The sequence below is a fragment of the Daktulosphaira vitifoliae genome, unplaced genomic scaffold (genome assembly GCF_025091365.1).
Source record: "Daktulosphaira vitifoliae isolate Bord-2020 unplaced genomic scaffold, ASM2509136v1 Scaffold_2, whole genome shotgun sequence".
In the NCBI taxonomy this organism is placed as follows: Eukaryota; Metazoa; Arthropoda; class Insecta; order Hemiptera; family Phylloxeridae; genus Daktulosphaira; species Daktulosphaira vitifoliae.
The window spans coordinates 14,884,740-14,901,879 of record NW_026099573.1 but is presented as its reverse complement, the minus strand read 5'-3'; the positions used below and the strand labels follow the sequence as shown (position 1 = coordinate 14,901,879).

General features: G+C 29.1%; 1 protein-coding gene across 6 annotated transcripts in view; it reads left to right on the top strand.

Annotated features, from left to right (window-relative positions):
* Window positions 1–17,128, top strand: part of LOC126899754 (nuclear RNA export factor 1-like) — a 24,966-nt gene extending 7,838 nt beyond the window's left edge. For 5 of the 6 annotated variants that reach the window (XM_050674919.1, XM_050674918.1, XM_050674922.1 and 2 more), the window contains 9 exons: window positions 2,234–2,390; window positions 2,460–2,659; window positions 3,207–3,313; window positions 4,294–4,330; window positions 4,648–4,901; window positions 5,327–5,513; window positions 5,587–5,763; window positions 6,029–6,405; window positions 16,857–17,128. In XM_050674919.1, coding sequence (XP_050530876.1) covers window positions 2,234–2,390; window positions 2,460–2,659; window positions 3,207–3,313; window positions 4,294–4,330; window positions 4,648–4,901; window positions 5,327–5,513; window positions 5,587–5,763; window positions 6,029–6,405; window positions 16,857–16,950 — 1,590 coding nt within the window. In that variant the 3' untranslated portion in view covers window positions 16,951–17,128. Of the gene's footprint in view, window positions 1–2,233; window positions 2,391–2,459; window positions 2,660–3,206; window positions 3,314–4,293; window positions 4,331–4,647; window positions 4,902–5,326; window positions 5,514–5,586; window positions 5,764–6,028; window positions 6,406–15,626; window positions 15,746–16,856 lie in introns of all 6 variants that reach the window. The other variant, XR_007702697.1, reaches the window with a different exon arrangement.
* The last annotated feature ends 12 nt before the right edge of the window (window positions 17,129–17,140 follow it).

The window sequence follows — 17,140 nt, the reverse complement described above, 5'->3', positions numbered from 1 at the left end:
TTTTGTCATTTGAATCACTGTATTTTTATATTTTTCATTTGGATCACTCTGTATACAAAATTTTTTAAAAATGCTCCGATTTCAATAATTTTTGCATAATAAGAATGTTCTAACCATGTAGATTTCAATAACATATAATTTATATAATAAAATATAATTTGACGATTTTTTAAACCTATGACTACCGGTATTATGTTTGAAGTCGCTCCCCCACCACCAGTACCCACGAGCCGCCACTGATATCAACTGTAAACAGGTTAATTGACATAAATGACATTCTACGAATAACATAAAGATTCAATAAATTAGATGTCTTTATAAGTCTTTTTCATGTTTAAATAAAAAAAATGCTTGTCTATAACAACTTTTGAAACGGTAATTAAAGAATTATGCATATCTTTTACTTGGATAGAAGATGTAGCGCATCAGAAAATGTGAGATTATAAAATAACCTAATTATCAAAAAAAAAATTTCAAAATTATTATTATTTTAGAAGAAACTTAATAATCAATGATAAATTAATCATTCTGTATTTTTTCATTCGAATATTAAAAGTATTAAACGTTCCAAAATAAAAATAAAATAAATAAGTTTTATTAATTTAATATAACTATATTAAACTATATATCTGGAAATAAATTTTTTTGGTTATTAAAATATGTGCAGAACTGAAGCTATTGGCACATAAATTATTTATCTGGAATAATAAACTTTTTTATTTTTTTCAGCTCTTAAAACTTTTGTAATTTTCATTCCCCAAATATTTCTATTGCTCCTACTGTTTATAACTAGTAACACTGCGCTCACAGATTTATATATAGAATAAATGATTAATTAATATAAAGAATAATTTATTTATTTTATCATTTATTCTTGAAACAAATTTATAGTAGTATAATATATTGAAGGTTAAAATTTAAACATAATTAAATGCTTAGCTGCAAATGCTACAGTGAAAAAAATATGCATGTATGATGTTCCTTGCAAAATATTTGATGATCAAATTGAGACAACCAAAATTATAAATAAAAATTAATAACTAGTCTTATATTGATATGCAGGTCCTGATTTTTAATTCTATTTCTCTGGAATTCTTAGATTTTTAATTCTTTTTTGCATAAGCAATAACTTTTAAAAAGCTATGATAAACATAAATTGCATATAAAAAAATATCTATACAACGTAATATCATTAACCACTTAATTAATTGAATCTTCTTCTCCTTTTTTCTCGCCTTAATCCTAACCAATTGGGATTGGCTACCTTTATCTTAGTCTTCCATTTGACACGATATCCCACATCTACGCTCACATCAGTCGTTCTCATATCACATTCAATTACATCCTTCCATCTCTTTTTTGGTCTTCCTCTACCTCTTCCATTAACATTCATTTCTATAACTGTTATTACAGCTTCCTATTGCTATCTCCTCATAACATAACCAAACCAACTAAGTCTATTTTCTCTCATCTACGAATGACACTACACCTATACTTCATCTTCTATGCTCGTTCTTTATCCTATCTTCTCTAGTCATTCTACTTATCCATCTAAGCATTCTCATCTCAGCTACACTCATTCTCTGCTCTACTTTCTTGTTAACCTCCTTTAAAGCTATTAATCAAATAATAAAAATATTATTAATAATTTTTTTATTAATTCCTTTAATTCAATATTTCTCTCAATTTTTCAATCATAAAGTGTTTTTTATGTTTATCTTTATACCTTATAAGGGTGTCAATTTTTATTTCTCAAACGGCAACACACATAATAAACTAGCTTATTAAATAGATAATGATCTATTTAATAAAATGACTGGTTGATAATAATTTAAAGTAATGATTGAAGGTGAAGTGTGGGTGCTGCTGTTTTTATAACTTAACTTTTCTTAGCTTTACTCTTCCTGAATGTAAAAAAAAAACTATGATTGAAAAATTAAGAGAAACCCTGAACTAAAACAAACCAATTAAAAAATTATTAATATTATTTTTATTTTTTGATTAATTAACTGGTTCATGATAAGTGAATTACTCTGTGTAGGTATCGTAACATCATGGATTAATTTTAATCCTGATTTCATAAAAAATTAATTTTTTTGTAACAAATTTTACATAATTAACTCTTAAACATTAAAAACTGTTTTTAAAATATTAAACCATGTTACTATATTTAAGAAATTGCATCATTGTAAAATAATTTTTTGAAATTTTAAGACTATTATTATATTTTAAGTTAGTTATTCATGTCAACACTTATGCTCCAACGCGTCAAACTATATTTCATGCATTAGTATCCAATAAAATGAAGGAAAAAATGTGTGAAACAATAAGATCACGTTACAACCCCAGTACAAAAAGTTTGGATTTATGTCGTTTTCATGCTACTCTTTGTAGGATTTTTATATTATAAATTTTATTTTACTATTTTTATTAATGATGTATTTATTTATGTATTTCAGTATTAACAGAACATCACTTATATTGTCCTTTAAATTGGCCTTCATTTCTTTTAACAGTTTTGCATTTAGGTGCTCAATTTACTAAACATGATTTATATGGTCTAAGTCTTGAATACAATAACATTTATTTAGGAGAAGGTCTTGTTTGGATACGAAGACTATTTCCTGATTTGAAAATATTAAATTTAACTGGAAATAAAGTAATCCTAAATTATCTATACAGAATGATACTTTTAATATTATGTTCTCAATTATCTCTTAAATCTCTTTAATCTCTTAAAATAATAATTATGTTAAGAAAATTATTTTGTAATTTTTTAATTTCATATATTTCTTGGTATATCAGTTATTAATTACTTTTTAATTTATTCATTATATCTTTTATCAGTGTATATTTTACTTTCTTAAATGACAACATACATATTTAACTGGTCAATAACAAATTTGGACCAATATTTCAGAAGTTATTAACAACTTTATACTTAGGTGAGAGGAGGAGTGTGGTTGAAAAATATGTAAATATAAATAAATATTGTCACACTAATGTCATTTAACAGCCTTATAAGCTATTGATGAATTAAAAAGTAATTATTAACTAATTAATCAAGAAATATGTAAAACTAAAAAATTACAAAAATAATTTTCCTAACATTATTATTTTACAATAAATTAATGGCTAGTATTATAAAAGTCACCCTGTATTGTTGAAAATTTCTAATTCACAGTCTTAAATTTTAATTGTTTTAGCTTAAAGAATTTAAGGATTTAAAAGAACTATCTGGTTATAAAATTGAAGAACTTAATTTATCTAAAAATCCTATAAATGCTATTGAAGATAAACAGTTTTATATTGAGTATGATTCCAGTTATAATAAAAGTATTACATACAAGAGTTATTCAGTTTAAAATATTATTGTTTAATATACATTTTATGTATATAAAAATCTAATTTATCTGTTTTAACTGAATAGCCCATTGTTTTTATTTTAGATAAAAGCATTTTCTATTTGTTAATAGTGCTGTCAATAGGTATAATAACTAGTATTGCTAATAATATGGTAGAATTATATACATGTCTTAGGAACAGGATCTAACTAAATTAAATAAATATTAAGAATTATGCTAAAGGAAATACTCTTAAATTAAATAAATTTTATATAATTAACTCCCTATAAAATACAATGTTCAATAAGTTAAGAAATACCAGATTTTTAATAGGGTATAATATTACCATTTTAAAATGGATATATTTAAACTTGATTGCAATAAATTCATTTAATTATCCTAATATATTAACCTTTCAGCAGGCACTATATTGTAAAATTTACAATTCAAGTGCTATTTTTATTTATATAATTTATATTATTATTTTAACAAATTTATAGTGGCCTGGTAATCAACAATTATATCATGATCTATAAAGTGCAAAAATTTCAATTGATTTCAAGCAATATTTATACAGTTTTTTGTCATTTTAGTTAAATAAATTCAGATTGTTTTTAATAAAAACAACACGTACCTACTCATGTTCTAATGTTTATTTTAGTTAAAATATAGCAATATAAAAGAACTTCTATAATAAAAGCAGAAATTTTTATATTTAAAATTTTTTTTTAATTACTTTTTAATGAGTACTTTATAAAAAATATGCTTAAAGAAAATTTTTTATTTATTATTAGTTTGAAACAAGCTATATTATTTATTTTTATTTTTTATTTAATATACTTATATAAATCTATTTATAAGAGAATGTATGTTTTTAAATATATTATATTTTATTATAATTATAATAAATTACATTTACAATAAATGATGAAATTATTAAATTTTTCAGAAAACTTCAGCATTTATTTCCTATGCTAGTTAAATTGGTAAGTTATATTACTCACTCTTTTAACAACGTCATATTGAGAGAGTGATTCAAAAAATTTAAAAATGCATTCAAATGTACTGAAAATAAATAATTGAATCTGATCTCAAGAAGTTAAATATTTAGTTTAGGTATAATGCAATTGCTAGGATATACTAATCTTTTGAGGCATTCTGATAATAAAACTATCTCAGAAATTATATATTTTGAAATATGACGTTGTTGAAAGAATTGAACAACAAGTTATTATTTTATAAAGCTGTAATTGTTACCTATGGCAAATATAGAATTATTGCTTACGTTAGTACTTTTTTATAGGATGGTATAGATTTACCTTGCCGTTACACTACTATTTCAAATACTAAATTTAAGATGCCAATTAATATGGGAAATAGTTATCCAATTGAACAAGGTAACAATCCTGAAGATCCTAATACAATCATTATTTTGGCAGAATCATTTGTAGCTCAATACTATGAACATTATGATACTGGAATGTCTAAATGTCAATTAGTTGATGCATATCATGAAAATTCTACCTTTACATTGTCTGCTTTTATTCATTCAAACAAGTAATTAATTCCAAAATAACTTTATTTTTAAACCAATTATTTTAATAAATGATTTCATTTTTTTTTCTTTTACTTTGAGGGTTTTATCAATTTATTATTTTATCATTTACCTCATACTCTAATACTTAGAATAATTATCAAATAATAAGGCAGCATTGCCAGTTTAAAATAAAATTGTCTTGTTTGTAGACATCCCTTATATATTTTATATAGTCTTATGTAGAAATATGACTTAACTCTTAAAAATCTTATTTTTTAAGTGGTAGGAACAATTCTTTTATTTTATTATTCTTTAGTCAATTAATATATTGTTGAATTTTAGTATTATACAAAATTACATATTTTTTTTATTATTTAATTTAATCATTAAATTAGTTTCTAATTTGCCCAGAAATTTTTATTTTTAATATATGATTTCTGTGTAGCAAAACAAATAATCTAAGATATTATTTATCTGAAAGCCGAAACTTATTAAAAAAAACAGAAATAATGAAGTACAAAAGGTCTCACTTTTATCATCGAGGCAAAGAAAATATTTTAAAAGCTCTAGATAAACTACCAAAAATGAAGCATGATATAAAATCCTTTACAATTGATGTGCCGTTAGCAAATGTAAGCTTTTTTTTCAAAACAAAGAAAGATAAAAACTTAAAAATATGATTTATACTATAACTTGTTTTAATAGTCATCCATGGTACAAATAGTTGTTAATGGTGTATTTTCCGAATATTATTATAACAATTCAAAACCATTATTTCGATCATTTTGTAGGACATTTAATGTCATTCCTACAGGTGATGGTTGTTGGCGTATCTTAAATGATATGTTTTGTGTTACAACAGCTAATAATGAATCAATAATTGTAAGTTATAATTTTTCTACTAATCAAAAATATCTTGAATACTTTTATTTTAATTTAAACATTATTAACTTAATATGTTTTTATGGATGTATACCATAAGTTAATGTTACATATATAATATAATTACTAAGTTCAAATTTTCTATAAGCACCAAACATTTGAATGCTTAGTGCGAGATTTTAGCATGGACAGTATGAATTTATGATAAATTAGATGTTTTACTACCAAATTCTTTATCATTTTCTTTTTTTGTTGTACATTTTAGGAGACAACAAAGCATATAATGGCAGAAGAAAATTTAAAATCTGTTCAAAGTATAAACTTATTAAATTATAATGGTGAACCTTTACAAATGGAATATAAGACAACTACAGAAACATTATTACAGTCAACTCCCAAGTGTACTGCGAATATACAACAACAAAATTCCTTTTCAGCAAATCAACCAACAAATGGCCAAACTTCACAGATAATCTATCAACAAATGCCACAAAATCACATATCTGAAAAAATTAATACACCAACATATATTTCTAATCTTTTATCTCAAGTTAATGAAACAAATAACTCATTAGAAGAAAAATTGGTTATCATAAAACAGTTTTCTATTGAATCAGGAATGAATGAAGAATGGGCTAAAAAGTAAGATAAAAGCTATCATAAAGAAGGTATTTTTTTCTTATTAGAAAGATTCATATTGTTATGACTAGTTTTTTTTAGCTTCAATGCAAAGATGAGAAGGTATTCATTTTAGTAGGATGTGTTTAATTTATTATTATTTTAATCAATATATATTTTTTTTGATACCTTAGACATTTCCCTTTAATATGGTATATTTTTATATACTCCAAACTTAAAACATATATGAAAGTAAATCTTATGTTACCTACTATAAGTTAAAAATAAAATTGTCCTGATAACTATTTTTCTAAATGTAAATGTTGAAGTTGGACAAAAAATTTTATTTTTGTTTAAAAATTCACCGATATTCTTCTTAAATTCAAGAAAATACTCATCACATTAAACCTGTATAACACAATAAAAAGTGATGTTTTTTAATTATTGAATTATTTGTACATACAGTACAAGCCAAAAGTTTGAATACATATAAGAGAATTTCTATTTTTTTAGTTTATTAATAAATTTTATAAAAAAAACAGCTTACTTTATTCACCTAATTTTTAAATTTATANTTAGTTTATTAATAAATTTTATAAAAAAAACAGCTTACTTTATTCACCTAATTTTTAAATTTATATAATCCCAATATTTCTTAAGTATTTTTAAGGCATCATTTAAAAATAAAATTATGAAAAAATTTAATTTTTTTCAAATTGAAATTGTCAGCTTTTTGCTTTATCTTGGCAGTAATTAATGCCATTTTTTCGAAAAGGATTAATAACAATATAAAATAGTATCTTTTTAAAAATATTTTTGATGAAAATGATATCTCTATATCTAGATCTTTAAGTGCAATTTTCACAACCTATTTGGTGATGCTTTCCTAATTCCCTCTTCCTAAAACTTTTTATAATATATTTTTTTTTAAATTAACCTACGGGACTTTTTATTGAGATGACCATAAATCTTAATCAATACAATTAAATGATCATCAAAATTATAAATATATAATTAATAAACATATGATTTTACTAATTAATATATATATATATATATAAATACAACATGAATGGGATTTACACTTCCATTGAAGTGGTCCCTAACTTAGTCTAATATTAATAAATAATATTTAAATTGTAAAATAAATACTTATACATTTAAACCAAATCATATGGCTTGACGAGTTTTAAACGTCTTAGATTATTGGAATTGTCCAATAGTTGAATTGAATTGCTGCTATATTTTGAGGGTTTCCCAATCTTCTTATATGTTTACGTGCAAACCGAGTGACTTTATCTGGCAACATCATATCTCGATGAATTACATCATTTTTATTGAATCTGTAAGCCGCGACGATTGTACGAATTGCGAATATTTTAACAACGTTGTATAACATTTATGTTGGACTTACTAGCACAACCTCATAATTGAATTTCATTAGTTCAGACAGTTTTACGATCGCTACATATAACAGACGTTTGTTGTCTAGTGATAGCTCAGAATGTTTCCCAACTAACCAATAGAGTCCGCGCATTTTATTCTTTATCTGCAGTCTTTTTCTGGCATACATGATATTTCCAGTTGAGGCGACAGTCAAGGTGCATACCCAGATATTTAGTCGAATCTCTCCGTGGGATTATTTGTTGATTCAGAAGTATAGGAATGTCACATGTTTTACGTAACGTGAAATTTACTTGCTCTGACTATTCATTGTTAACCCTAAACTTCCAACGTTTCAACCACGTAGAAATGTTGTTTAAGGTTATTTGAATCTCTGAATATCTGATCAGTAGCTATCTGTTGATCTTTATTAGTTGTTAATGTTGCAGTATCATCTGCAAACATAGCGGTTGTTGAGTTTATGTTGGTCGGAATGTCAGCCTTGTAAAGTAGATACAATATAGGGCACAATACACTACCTTGTGGAACTCCAGCTGCTATATTTTTCCAATTAGTCAAAGCTTCTTCGTGTATGACTCGGAACTGTCTTTCATTCAAATAAGACTCGAGTAGTGTATACCATGAGTTTGGCAGTTGTTCACGCAATTTTATAAGCAGGCCTTTATGCCAGATGTAGTGACTCAAACAGAGAACTACCGCTACTTGTAGTAACTCTAAAGAAAATAATAAGATAAATTAAATATTTAACTTTTTTCTCAATGTGTATAATTGATAACAATTTCATCTTCTCTTATACAATTTTTAAACTACAATTTGGTGCGCGCTTTTTTTCCTCTAGTAACTTAAAACATTTCGTATGATTTTATTGAACTCTGGAAGTCAATTCAGCCTGTTAAACTTAGTTTTTAGTTATTTTTTCTGTCTTTCTACTTCAACTTTTTGTGAGTACTGATCACTTTTTTCTTGTTCTTATCATTTGTTGTTGCTACACGATACTGCCATCAGCTGTTTTTCGGTGACTTAAACGCTGGTCACCGTTGCTAAACAACCACCACCTTTCATAATCTCTTGAATCTATCTTTTGGAGACTTTAACGCTGGATATTGAGATAGATCAGCATGAATAACTCTAACTCACCCAAAACCGCTCTTAATCAAATTATAACGAGGTCTAACTCTGCTACAGCTACCAAAATCTCAAAAACTACACTTCCTGCACCTACCCCCCTTTCTGCAGAAGAATTCCGGATAGCTTTCGCTGAAATTCAAAACACTCAAAAACAATGCAAAACCTTATGTGCGTCTCTAAATAAAATGTTCAGCGAACTAAAAAATAGCGTTGACTTTCTATCTTCCCAATTAGCAGAGATTCGTTCTGAAAACACTGTCATCAAATCTGACATCTCTACTCTTCAGGAAAGAGTTGCTTCCCTTGAATATGCATCAAAAAATAGCAACCTACCTACTCTTTTGAGTGAAATTTCTGAACGAGAGAAGTCGCTTTTCAACATTGTCGTTCATGGTCTCTCTGAGTCATCAGAAGCTTCACCTTCTTCTCGAGCGAATGATGATATTAAAAAACTTAATGAAACCATTCAACCATTATCACTGTCTATTCCCTCCGATTACAAGCTTTTTAGACTCGGCCGCCCGAAAAATACAAAGCCTAGACCACTAAAAGTTATCTTTGCTTCTAAAGAGCAAGCCTCAAACTTTGTTGTTGACTTTAACACCGCCAAACGCTCTTTGGGAGCTGATAATAATCTGCAAAATATTTATATTTCGCGAGATCGTACTCTACTGGAGCGACAGGAAATCCGTCGTGTCTACCTAGATCTTGACAACCGTATAAAGCAAGGAGAGACTGGCATTGCAATTAGATACAGAAATGGATTTCCACATATTATAAAAAATAACCTCACCAACGGCGGTTCTTCTAGGACTTCTTATACATCAAAAAACTAAGCTTGTCTTCTGATTTTTTCATCTCTAAATTGCACCAACACACATCTTTCGTCAACGATCCATCTTGCTTTTTTTGTATTCTTTCTTCTTCAACTATAAATTACTTTTCCAACTTTATCTCCCTACATTCTAATACTACACGTAATTACACTTCTTCCTTTTCACAATCAAATGTTAATCTTAATAGACATTTAAATATTTACTACCAAAATGTACGTGGTCTAAGGACTAAACTCGTCAATTTGCGTTGCTCTATTCCTATGTTTCTCTCCTATGATATTATTATCCTAACGGAAACTTGGCTATCTCCTGACATTTCAGACTCTGAACTAGGATTACATAATTTCATTATTTTCAGGCTTGATAGAAATATCAACAGCAGTAACCTTTCTCGTGGTGGTGGAGTTCTCATTGCAGTAAAATGCTCGATTCCCTCATCCCCCATTACAATAATTAATTCAAGCGTAGAACATATTTTTGTCCTTCTCACAATTAACCACTCTACTCTCCTAATTGGATGCACATACTTACCTCCATCTAGTCCGTTACCAATTATTGAATCCCATCTTGCATCAATCGAACAACTGCTATCTAATCACCAGCCAGATGAAATTATTATCTGCGGTGATTATAACATGCCAGGTATTTCATGGGCATCTGATGAGTTTGGCCTTTCAGCAAGTGGCAATTTTACCCCAACCTCCACTCTAATTATTGATTCTTTCTCCTTCTTAAACTTTTATCAATTCAACCATACTACTAATTGTACAGGCAACATCCTCGATTTAGTCCTATCCACTTCTAAGAACTTGTCAGTCGACAAAGCCACTTCGCCTCTCATCAAACCCGATCTTTACCATCCTCCTTTATGTATCCTGTACCATTATCCCAAACCACCTAAACTAAATACTACACATTCTTATTTTGACTTTAAAATCGGTGACTATTCCTCTATTTCTAAATTCATTGACTCATTTAATTGGGAGACCACTTTTTCGCTCTACTCTATTAACGATGCCGCCACTGTTTTCAACGATGCTCTACTTAACGCTATTCAGAATTTCATTCCAAAAAAAACCTTCAGAAACCCGAAATTTCCCCGTTGGGTATCACCTACTCTAAAGTCCTTAATAATCAAAAAAAAATATGCTCATAAACAGTTTAAAAAAACAAATCTTCCTTCTGACTATTCTGTTTTCTCTCATCTACGAGCCAAATGTAAACAACTATCCCTTAGTAATTACCGTTCTTACATCAGTAACACTGAGCGCTCTCTCTCAACTAACCCCTCCTTATTCTGGAAATATACCAGAGACCTCAAACAACATTCACAAATCCCTTCCACCGTCCATCTTTTTGATGAAGTATCAAATTCACCCTTGAAAAATGCCAATCTCTTTTCTAAATTCTTCTCCTCGGTTTTTAAACCTCCAAATACTTTCTCCACTTCCATTTCTACTCCTCAAGTTACCAAAAATTACCAATTTAATCTTCCATCAAACTGTTCTTTTTCAATATTTGATGTACATTATGCTCTTGAATCCTTAAAAAACAACCACTCCAATGGTCCTGATAATATTTCGGCCCAGTTACTTTATAGATGTCGTGACTCCCTAGCACAACCACTTTTTTTCCTCTTTCAACGTTCCCTAAATGAGGGAGTTTTTCCTACTGTCTGGAAAACTTGCTCTATTACACCAATCCTTAAATCCGGTGATCCATCCGACATTACTAACTACAGGCCTATATCCATTCTCCCTCATATAGCTAAAATTTTTGAGTCCCTGGTTTTTACCTCCATCAAAAGAAATGTTAATCATCTCCTCAGTGACAACCAACATGGCTTTCGTCCTAGGAAATCATCAGTAACTAGCAGTCTCGTCTTTTCTACCTATATCCTAGATAATATTGAATCCGGCTCACAAGTTGACGTGATATTTACTGATTTCAAAAAAGCCTTTGATACCGTTGATCACGGCACTCTAATTAAAATATTACATAACCTTGGTTTTGGCAATCCACTACTCGCATGGTTGTCATCTTATATAGACTCCAGAAGGCAATTTGTCTCGATCAATGGTATGATTTCTGATCTTTGCATCATTCCTTCTGGTGTTCCTCAAGGTGGTCATCTCAGCCCACTCTTGTTCACCCTCTATGTCAACTCCCTTTCCGATTTACTACTTAACTCTAAAGTACTTCTTTTTGCCGATGACATTAAACTTTTTCTTAACATAAATTCACCATCTGACTGTTTACTCCTTCAATCCGACCTCGACACTTTCTCCAATTGGGCCATGGAGCTCAACCTATCTCTTAATACCAGCAAATGCCACATAATGTCGTTCTCCCGCAAATTCTCCCCCTTACACCACTCCTACTTCCTCCAAGGCTCACTTCTCAACCGTGTTTCCGTTATCAAAGACCTCGGTATTTATTACACTCCTACTCTTTCCTTTGAATTCCATATGAATAATATTATTGGTAGAGCCCTAAAAGTATTAGGCTTTATTAAAAGAAACACTTCTAACTTCTCCTCTCCTTCCTGTCTCCGTGTCCTCTATCTTTCCTTGGTCCGATCTATACTAGAGTATGGTGTTGTAGTATGGCACCCTTACCTTACTAAAGACATTATAAGAATGGAAAGAGTGCAAAATAAATTCCTTTCTTACGCTGCCTTCCTTTTGAAAATAAATCATCCTCCTCATGACTACTCCACTATTCGCACCGCTATCCGACTTCCTTCCTTAGCCTCCCGCAGAGAAGATGCTGACATCTCATTCATAAAATCCCTTCTCAATGGTTCCATTGATTCTCCTGAACTTCTATCCAAAATATACTTTCGTGTCCCTTCCTTTAACACAAGAAACCACTCCCTTTTCAAACTTCCCTTTCATTCCACCTCATATGGCCAAAACCACCCACTACACAGAATACTTAGACGACTTGATGAGTTTAGTCTAGACCCATTTTGTGTTTAGTTATAATTCTACGCTGCTAATTAAAATAATTTATATTGTACATAGTATTAATGTCTTGTTGTATATATTCAAATTTAGCTTTTAACGTTTTTAGTTTGTAGTACTTTGTTGCTGTATCAAAATAATTAACCTTACATTTAATGTTTGCTTCCTTTTGTAAAATTGCCTGTTTAGGCGTTAGAAAATAAAATAAATATGACGGGGTTTGATGCTTATTTGAGCCACTACTTTATTGCATTAATAATATTATTACTCGAGGTATGAGTACTAGGGTCTATAAGAAAGATAGAAAAATAAAGTGATCTTTTTAGCTTCGATGCGAAGCTGAGAAGGTATTGGTTTTACTATGATGTGTTTTTTTTTTGTGTCTGTTACCACTTTTTCTCAGCTCTCACTGAACGGATTTCTTTCAACGATACGTCAAAAGATCACAAATCGTATCTAGTGGAAGACATTACCCTTCAAAATTGAAAAAATTTCCCTCGTTCCCCGTAAATGGGGGAAACCTCCAAAAAAATTACAAATTTAAAAATCGTTTATCTTTATCGAGATATTAATAAGGAACCAGCAGATCAAGTAGCTTTTGGAATAAAACACCAATTTTTTTTAAATTAAGCACTATCTAAATATTTGCATCGAAGCGTTTATTTTTGATAGTGATTTTAATCACTGTCAGATATCATTATACTTGATCCAACTNTATTTGCATGAAGCGTTTATTTTTGATAGTGATTTTAATCACTGTCAGATATCATTATACTTGATCCAACTATACCACGTCACAACTGTGCCGCGACCCCCCTGTGCTGGGTTTTTTNACGTCACAACTGTGCCGCGACCCCCCTGTGCTGGATTTTTTTTTTATTAATGTGGGATTTTATTATAATTAATTGTTAATTCTTAAATATCAATAATGCCATGAGTTTTGACGGTTATCGATAATAGGTGGGATTGAATCACCTCGTGTGTCTATCCAGAGTGATATGGTGGCTATACATATGAACCTCCAACCTAACTCCTGAAATAGACACGTATCAAAGATTTAACTCTGCCAAATAACTCTGTACAAACATTATCGATTTTATTAAATTTACTTGGTATATTTCTTATTATTAATGATCACTTGATTTTCCTGTATGCCTACCTAATCTATATACTCAATTCTAAACCTCATGTATTTTTGGTGAAATTATTAATTTCCTACCTTGATATTTCTAAGGATACGCTGAAATAAATGAATATTGTATTTTTGTGTAAATATAATTGTATGGACGGTGGATCACTTCTTGCATATATTTCGTTATGTGGAATGATCGAACGTAGTGAGTGCTTCTATGAATATCTGACCGCATCTGTACAAGTGAGAGCATTCTGACTACCATCTCTGAATACCAGAATGCTCATTATTTTTGGCTTTTCATATTAAATTTGATTGTTAGTTCAAAGGTAAGAAGTGATCACTGACGCTAACATTATTTCCTTATTCATCGTAATTTATTACATTTTCGTCAATAATCTACATTTCATAATGTTCTACTGTTTGTTCTATAAAATCTTACACATTATTTATTACCTTATGTCTAACATTATTATTACATACTGTTAATTATTTCTTGTTTCTTTTATATAATTAATCTATGCCTTTTTCTACGAAATTTCATTATTATATTTGAAAATTTAAAAAGTACATATATATATATCTTATTTTTATTGGTATACATTTCATTTTGTGTGATTGTTTAATTGAAGTCTTAAATAATACATTATGACATTAATGATGTACTGTGTATATCATTATACAGACTTTATTAAAAGCCTGGGCTATGTTAAGGATTACTCCGCAACAATAATTTTTTTCTTCAAACGCGTTACTTATCACGTTTGTTACACGATGAATTTGGTCTATAGTTGAATGTTTGTTTTTAAAACCGAATTGATGACTTGGTATAAATTTCATTTCTTCTATTAAAGGTTTGAAGCGCTTTAAAATAAGCTTTTCTAAGATTTTAGCCATACTGGTCAAGAGTGATATTGACCTATATGAAGAAAATTGCTGTAGAGGCTTGCCAGGTTTCAGCAACATTACTTGCGCCTTTTTCCATTGTTCTGGAATATAATGTGTGTGTATTATAGCGTTGTAAATATGAGTTAGATAAATGATAGCTTTTTTTGGTAATTCTTTTAGAATACGAGGGCTGATTTCATCATAACCCTTTTTTGGGTTGATATTTGTATCAATTTCATGTGCAACTTCTAATAGTGTTAAGTGCCGTATTTTGTAATTAATTTCGTTTGATGGTTGATATTCTACTTGGTCAAGTTCTGAGTTTATGTCGTTCGGTTGAAAAACATGTTCTAAATGAAATGCATATGCTTCTGATTTGTCCACAACAGTACGCGCCCACGTACCATCTTCTTTACGAATAGGACGTATACAAGCTCGAGGTCTTTCCATTTTTCTTGTAGCTTTCCATAAAGAATAATCGCTAGAAATTGTAGTAGATAGTTCGCCAAAATTTTTCATTTTAACTTCTGATTTTCTCACAAAGTGCTTTGCATAAACGATTCCATTCATTTTTATCTTCTAAATGACGGGTAGTATGCCATTTTCTTCTAGCTATGCATTTTTGCCGAATAACTTTTTTATCTCCGCTGGATAAATTGTTTCACGATATCTGTCTTTACAAGTTTCTGGAGTAGCTTCTTTTGTCGCTTTGACAATATCATTAGTTAGTTTATGTACTACTGTTTCTATGTCGCTAGCTGTTTTCAACTGTACGGAAAGTGTGATAGTTTTTTCTAGGGCCATTCTCAAAAGATCCCAATCTATCTGTTTATTTGTAAGAAAAAATTTCCGCTTTTTTAATATGACATTCGAATTTATTGTTAATAATAGGGGAATGAGATCAGACGACAGTCTACCAGTACTTCTGTTTGAACATAATTAGAAGAGATACCACCTTTAATTACGAAGAAGTCTAAAAGATCAGGAATTTTATTTGAGTCACTTGGCCAGTAAGTTAGTTTTTTAGTAGAAATAAACTCAGCTTTGTTGTAATTAGCTGATTTTAATAGTGCTCGTCCTTTAGGCGTAATAAGTCTTGATCATCAATGAGTATGTTTGGCGTTATAATCGCCACTTACGATAAAATAGTTGTAATCCTCTGATTACAATACGAAACTTTTTTCTTTTTTTAATTGATATCTGTGAATACTCAATTTTATTTTTTTCAAGTATTTTTAAAGTAAGTCTAGAATTGTAAGGATTAAATTTACACCCAGGTTACTACTGTGGATATTTACATCATTGTATTTTACTGTTGTTACGTCGCTATTTAGGGGTTTAACCTAAATGCCCGTCGACAGTATTCTAAGGGACCAACGGGGGATAGCTGGCTAGGCTATATCTACCTTAGGTACTGAAGTTTCCTATTTAATTTATATTCCCTTAGAGGAACTACCAAGGGTCGCACTACAATATATATATATATAACACTTTAGGTTAACAACGATATAAATAAATATTTATTAAGCAATTGAAATATTAAATAGATAATACAACCTGCTGGACACCTAGAGATGTTATAATCCAACAGGGAGCTGACGGCGACACACACACACACTATAATATACGGGGTAGCGAAGTTAAGTTAATTATCAGGCAAAAGTAGTGATCGCGAAGATGGTAAAATGTCAACTGTCGATAGGGATATCTTATTATGGCACATTGGCCGTGAATTGCAAAAAGTGTTTATGTGTGCAGTCCGCCCTCCTGTTAGTATTGCTGTATGTCACTGTGTTAGTTATATATATATATATATATATATATATATATATGTCTATTAAACGGTACAACGATGGTATGGGAGACAGAGATATGGGCACATGCAAATGTGATCGTATCACTGTAAAAGAAATGTTCGATATTGATATTTCTGTATATCATAGAAATATAAAAATAATTGTGTAATATAAATATATTACACAATTTTTGAGAAATTAAAGTTCTTTTGAACTTAAATAATATGTGTATATTAACATAATATACATATTAATGTATAAATTATTTTTGTTCATACTAACTTTTTGTATAATTATATTCTAATTTTTCTGTTTCATTTGTTAGATGTTTGGAAGAAAATAATTGGGATTATGCCAAAGCAGCCAATTGTTTTTTGAAACTCAAACCAAATATTCCATCAGCAGCATTTCTTCATTGATTTATCTATTTTTTTAATCAGTTATGACTATGTTGTTTTAGTTTATATTGTTCTTTCAAAATGTATTCATGTTAAGATTTAAAGATCATATTAATTTTTATAAAAAAAAAGTATCACTAAATCTCTTATTAAATGATAGTGTTCACATCTTTGAATAAAACTTGATTTTTAACTTTAATATCCATTTATT